At 34.9% G+C, this 6,774-nt stretch overlaps 2 protein-coding genes across 2 annotated transcripts; one reads left to right on the forward strand and one right to left on the reverse strand.

The window, feature by feature from the left end:
* Nucleotides 1-1,159: 1,159 nt before the first annotated feature.
* On the forward strand, nt 1,160-1,523 carry BDB00DRAFT_818000 (uncharacterized protein; the record flags this gene model as incomplete). The annotated part of the gene is made up of 3 exons (XM_053123115.1): nt 1,160-1,191; nt 1,212-1,444; nt 1,507-1,523. Coding segments are annotated over 3 exons (282 nt in total), but the record flags the coding sequence as incomplete, so codon positions are not given.
* A 196-nt stretch (nt 1,524-1,719) lies between these two features.
* Nucleotides 1,720-3,192, reverse strand: BDB00DRAFT_787059 (uncharacterized protein; the record flags this gene model as incomplete). The annotated part of the gene is made up of 6 exons (XM_053120666.1): nt 1,720-1,874; nt 2,177-2,472; nt 2,563-2,593; nt 2,753-2,855; nt 2,949-3,108; nt 3,185-3,192. The coding sequence occupies 6 exons, from the start codon at nt 3,190-3,192 to the stop codon at nt 1,720-1,722; spliced, it is 753 nt and encodes a 250-aa protein (XP_052980704.1).
* Nucleotides 3,193-6,774: the final 3,582 nt, after the last annotated feature.

Here is a 6,774-nt window from a genome sequence, read left to right on the forward strand (position 1 = left end):
TTCAAATGTGTGGACCAGTATATTATTTGGTTCACTATATATACACATCTATACAGATATAGTACAGTTGACCCCCTTTAATGTCAACCCTCAAGTACACCTGAAAGTGTTGACGCTAACGGGGGTTGACGTTAAAGGGGGTAGCACAAAGTTTAACTGTATAATAAAAATATTAAACCAGCACATACACCCCGACACAATGTATGTATGCAACAGAGTCGTTCCTAACAATGTATTTTCAACCAACAATGAAATAACCACTTTTGATTGGATATGTTTGACCTTAATAAGAAGTCAACCCTGGCCAAGGTATTGACATTGATCTTATGTAAAAGTTGAAATTTATCTCTGCTAAAATGTGAGGTTCTCAGAAAAAGGCTGACCATATCGGGGGTTGACATTAAAGGGGTTGACATTAAAGAGGGTCCACTGTATGCATTCAAAGGTTTTTATATTATATAATAGAAAAGTCTGTAGACAGTCCTATTTAGGGATCCGCACGGTTCGGTTCGGTTCGGTTCTTAAAGGGAACCGAACCGAACCGTCTAAAGCAAGAACCGAACCGACTAGAACCGACGAGAACCGTAGAACCGAAGAATCGAACCGAAGAACCGAACCCATCATGTATATAAAAAAGGCAAGATTCGGTATCTTTAAATGAAAGCTGATGTGTGTGTTCAAATGTCGCGGTATACTTGAATACTGCAGTAAAAAAGAATAATTTATTATTGTACATTGAACAGCGATCTCAAAATGAATAAGAGAAACAGAATGTAAACATTCTCATACGATGTGGGTCATTGCATGGTTAAAAGATTGAAGCACAGTTTTTACAAAAAAAAGTGGAGCTTATAGTACTTACTTAGAGCGACTTAGTATTACTAGTACAATATGTTATCGTAACATTGGAGGAATTGAACCACAACCGGCAGTACAGCTGCTGTGTCTCTATGTGTGTATAGTGTATAGTGTCTCATAAAAGGCAAAGGGTGAATGGGTAAGATAATTCTGTTATGAGCCCCAGAATGCGCAATCTCAAACGGAATGCACAAACTTGATAAAACTGATCGAGAAGCCATGATAAATCTAGTTAAGTAGTACGTCATGGAGAAAAATGCTTTGTGGGTAGCAAAGTAGAGGAACAAGTAATGATGTGCGTCATGGGCGGAGAAAGCAAGCTGCCGTCAGAAGAAGTGTTTTTTTTATTTTTTTCTCTTATCTTCTTTACTATTTTTTACTCCCTTCTGCTTTTGCAGGTTTTGTTAAGTTTTTCAATAAAGTATGGCTTGCAAATACACTACTTCGTGGTCTTTTCGGAATAACATTGTTCGTAACTTCCATTATAGCCTACTTTATACTAATTACCAAAATCGCTGATTGCAATCTTCTGCCTCTCGGTTCTTCGGTTCTACTTATACAGAACCGGTTCGGTTCCGGTTCGGTTCTTGACAGGAACCGAACCGTATTTTCTCGGTTTCGGTTCGGTTCGGTTCCGGTTCTACGGTTCTGATACGGATCCCTAGTCCTATTAATAATATAGGTTATAATAAATGGAAATAATTTTCCTGGCATATTGTTTATAAAACAATTTATAAACCAAAAGCTTAGGAATATAAAGGGAGTTAATTATTAATAATTAAATGTTCAACAAATCTTGATTTGTTAGAACTTTTAATTCATTAATATTAACAGTGAATTATAAATAATAAGGATCCAAGTTCACTCAGCTGGGGTTGCTGCATACGCTCGGGATGTTTTAGGAGTATAGAAGATCTCAGGATCTGCTGTATCGAATTCAGATTCTGGCACTTTGTGATCATACTTTTCATGTTCTTCTTGGCATTCCTTCCGTGCTAACACTGGAGGCACATAGGCTTGCAAGTTATATAAGTGACGCTATTCAACCACACATTATCATTTTAACTCTGTTAGCAATATGCATTTCGTAAATATATGTCTAATTGATTGGTCGAATATACCTTGAAAGTGTATATAAGCTTCAGTGTATCATAGAAGTCGGCGAAACCACACAGTGACCGTGGTATATACATATTGCCCACTTCCTGAACGACATATCTTGCCATGCTTACATATAGATAGCATATTGCCAATAAACCCTATGAACCCTGTAAGTCCCAAATGGAAATGTATAAAATTTAGAGTATTGTGAACCTACTAATCCAATCCATGTAGAGCACGTGTGGGGAGCAGTCCTTGGCAAATGGCAGGGAGTTCAAGTTACGGCAAAGATAGGCATTGCTTCTCATGTTTTTGGTTTGTTGTTCATGGGCTACAGAAGTCGTAATACCAGGTGCCTTCCATACACAGCATGCGATTTCAGTGTCTCCAGTGGTAACAATCGCATCGATCTTTTGTCCTATAACATTATAGGTAGTGGTGAAACTGCCACCAGGACCATACAACCATTCATTGTGTAATTTTACTTTTTTGGTTTTGGCTGATGCGAGCTCCCTACTATTTATAATTCAGAGGTTAGCAAAAGTATACTACACTTACACACAAATAAATATATATAGGTATATGCCCATCTATCATACTTACAGTGAGAATTCATAGGTAGTATTCCTGAATGCTGTACATAGAATATTGTAACAAATAATTATCATATCCATCTCACTATAAGTGTCAGACTTATGACCACCAGAATCCAGGTATCATATCCTATGTAGAGCTTATCAGTAACAACAAATGGTGAGGATGTATAATGTCAACACGGTAAAGAAGTGCTTACAAATAATCCAAAATATCAATGCCTTGTAAAATTCATTGTCGATATCCATTTGCAATAGCATGTTCTTATGGTGTGATAGCTGTCTTAATGCTTGGTGGATTCCCTTTACACTACATATTTCGCTTTTGTTAGAACCTCACAAAGTAGGCATTTATAAAATGCAAACAATTTGATTCTTTCTCCTCGTTCTACTAACCTGGATGACTTCGTTCACAACATTTTCAAAATCGTCGCTCAGTTCTTCGATTTCTATTTTCTCCTTCGTAAGTTTGTTCCAGTCTTCTGGTTCAAATATTTTCTTGTAGTACTGTGCGTTTGATTTATGTGCTTGGTCAACGATTAAAGAAAGCGTCAATCTAATTAAAAAAAAACCCGTTAGTAAATCAGATGGGCATTCTCGTAAAGCGGATGTAAGTATACAAACATACGTACTGCGTCATATTTTTCATGAGAGTGTTGATGGCTAATTCTGTAAAATTGACAGTGACACCATGTTTAATCTATCTTCAAAACTTTCTGTATTGTTCATGATCGCATGGACTGTCGATTCTGGAATGTTATATTCCTTGTTGTTGTGCTATACAAAATTCATAAAGCTGGTGAGACCTACGTGCAAACTCAAACACTGGGTGTGTAGGCTATTATCAAGTGGTTAAAAACAGCTTGATAATAGCTTGATAATAGCTTGCTATGTAGTTATCACGTTGTTTGTGAACAGCTTGATAATTATGCAGAAACAGCTTCGATTGTTATTATCAAGCTGTTTTTCACCACTTGATAATTTGCTCATGCATGTACGTGGAAATGGGGGTTTTTGATATCATGTATGCAGTAGTGGTTGGGTTCTATACACATTACATATGGATTGGGTACTAGGTGCAGTCAAATTCGCAACAGAGTTCTGCACCGCATATTTTAAAGTACTTCTTTACATGCATACTGATCAAAGCAGCAAGGCAATTGGTTGTATAATTATTTTTTGGATCGTGAAATTACGTGTTATGGTTGATCGAAACCGGTTTTATTATTAAAAATTGATTGACGATTATTACAAATAAAAACATGCTATAGAGATGAAACTAAGCAAAAATTTCTATTCTAAAGGGAAGTGCTATATTGGTTGGTGTGCTGGGGCGGCATTGGCATGACAACAAAGAATTGCTAATCTACAGCAAGGCGATTAGCAAAAATAAGAGGGCCAAATCGTAAGAGGAGAACTCAGCAGCAATGTCTAAGAGGCGAGATACATAAAGAGAAAAAAAGTAGAAACGAAGATAGAAAGAAAGTATACTTACAGATAGCGCTACTTGTGTGGCAACAGTTAGGTTCGAACAAAGACTCTGAATAAGAAGATATAAATGCTAACAGCTTCAGATAGTTGAAAGCGTAGGCAAATAAAATATAAGGGACTATTAGTATCTGAACCTCTCAACCATCAGAAAAGACTGTAGAAAGAGGAGAGAGAGCTTACACCGTTTCATTGTTACTCAGTGATGATGTCCTGAAGATTTATAAAGAATGCAGCTAGTGATTGAAAGAACATCATCGGTACCAAGTTGAAAGTATGTGAAAAATAGAAAATGACCATGTTACATAGATGCTTACCATAGAAAAAGAAGATTCATGGTAGGTGATAAAATACGACGTGGAAGTATGAAAAGAAGAAGAGACAGAATAACCAATTCATGCAGTCAGGGAAAATATATCAATCTAAAAAAAAAGTCATTTAGGCAAGTTCCTGCTGTCCACAACTCCATCATCACCACCCTACATAGGATCATTGTGTATTCCTATAAAAACGTCCCCCATATCATACCATAATACGCTAATTTCTGACTGTCACTTAATTACTTATGCTTCGATAATCATAAAGATCTGTTATCACTAACGACCACAAACTGTAAGATGGCCTTTCATTTTATGCTCTGCTATTTCCACTATATATAACTGATTATCATTATATTTCTATCTCAAGTTGTAATATTAATATGGTGGTAAGTAAAACATGAGAAGTAGTCATGGAATCATATAGTTACCATATAGTATGTAGTATGTAGTATAGTGCTGTATTATAATATCATATATACGAAATAAACCACCGTTTCCCAATCAAAGATTTCTATACCTTTCTTTCTATTGGATATTATGAGTATATGAGATTTATCAGCTTTATAACAGCAATCTAATTGGATATGGCCAGAAACGCCTGTTGAATACTTGCGATTCTATTGGAAGCTATAGTAGTTGATACCATTATGATATCTGAAAAATCAAATGTTGATAACCTAAGAATCAAAAGTCGATATCTAAAAAGTCAAAATATTGATATTGAGAAAATCATAATGTTGATATCTTAAAAGTCAAAATGTTGAGTTGTCAAAAATCAAAATGTTGATATTCGACAACTCAACATTTTGATACCCTGATGTATACCTCAGGTATCAAAAAATTGATTCCTTGTTCGTACTCCAAAACTCAACATGATATCATTAGGGTATCAATAATAAGGTATCATTATAATGATACTACCAATTTTTGGCAGTGTTATTTGGTTCACTATGTATACACATCTTTTCTATACAGATATGCATTCAAAGGTTTTTATATTATATAATAGAAAAATAGATTAATCTGTAGACAGTCCTATTAAAAATATAGGTTATAATAAATGGAAATAATTTTCCTGACATATTGTTTTTAAATAAATTTATAAACCAAAAGCTTAGGAATATAAAGCAGAAAATATCACCAGCACACACAAAGCATATAGCTATGAGGTTACCCAGTAAAAGCTTTGAAAAATGCTCCCTTTTATAGATTCTTTCTGTGTCGATCTTGTCTTGATCCTCAGGGATAGGAGCAATAGTTATGACGGTGGCTGTATCTAGTAGAAATTGAAAGTCTGGTGCCAATTTACACAGATTGAGATTTTGCTGCTGATTATTGATTCTGCATAGTCGAGCAGTGCGCCCAGTAACAATAGTATCAGTCAATAATATAGCACTTGTCTTGCTAAGCTCCAAAATGCACTGACTGACGCGTTGCTCTTCATCTTTTATATCTTATAGAAAATCATTATATTTGATTTCAGTTCGTAGCAGACACCTTAGCGAAAAGGTTTCGGTCTCGTACGATTTCAACACTTTATCTTCTTCTTTGTCGTCGTTTCCATCGTCAACATCATCTTTGCAAACACCCTCGCAATGACTGAGAACCTACTCCTAATTGCAAATTTGTACAAATGATCTGGTCTATTAAATGAGGGCATCTCCCTCTTCCTTGAAAAATTCAAATCTGTTGAAAGTCTTCTACTATTTCATATTGCAAAACGAACCTTGCAAGAAACTTGCAATAGGTGCTTTATGTGTAGATCATTATATGAAAGAGAGAAAACTACAAAACAAAGTATTAAATTCACCTTGTTTATATTATAAAAAATAAAAAAAGACCTACTAAGGTCACATTAAATAATGCCTTTTATGTTTTATCAAAAGTATTTTCAATTCTTAATTAATAGAAATAAAGAAGAAAATAAAAAAGGAAAGGTTCAAATGAACCTTAATGATATAAATATAAGACTTAATAAAAAATATGTTTAGAACAAGATGATAATAATAGATTAATTGTAATAAAGATATTGTCAAAGAAGAAGATTTACAGTTGGCCCCTGCTTTTTGCAGTAGCGGTTTTTCATGAAAAAAACTGCAAAAAGTGAGGATGGGTATAAGAGTGTTACACAGGCTGAGTATAGCTTAGCTTACTAAGTGTCAATTATGTGAACCAATTAAAGAATATCGGTACTTTGTTGAGGTTACTTTCACATTGCAATATCTATATAAAAAGACTTAAATTTTTGCAATTGTCTTATACACACTACTCAAACTACACATCATGACGAAAAGAAAATATGAAAAGCTTACTGACGAAATAAGTGAAGCAGCGTATCAGTACTACGTCGCTAAAGAGAAAGCGCTGCGCAAGTTTACATACAAGGATTTACTCGACTGGATAAAAACAACATA

Source organism: Zychaea mexicana (genome assembly GCF_025766255.1).
Source record: "Zychaea mexicana strain RSA 1403 chromosome Unknown BDB00scaffold_27, whole genome shotgun sequence".
Taxonomy (NCBI): Eukaryota; Fungi; Mucoromycota; class Mucoromycetes; order Mucorales; family Lichtheimiaceae; genus Zychaea; species Zychaea mexicana.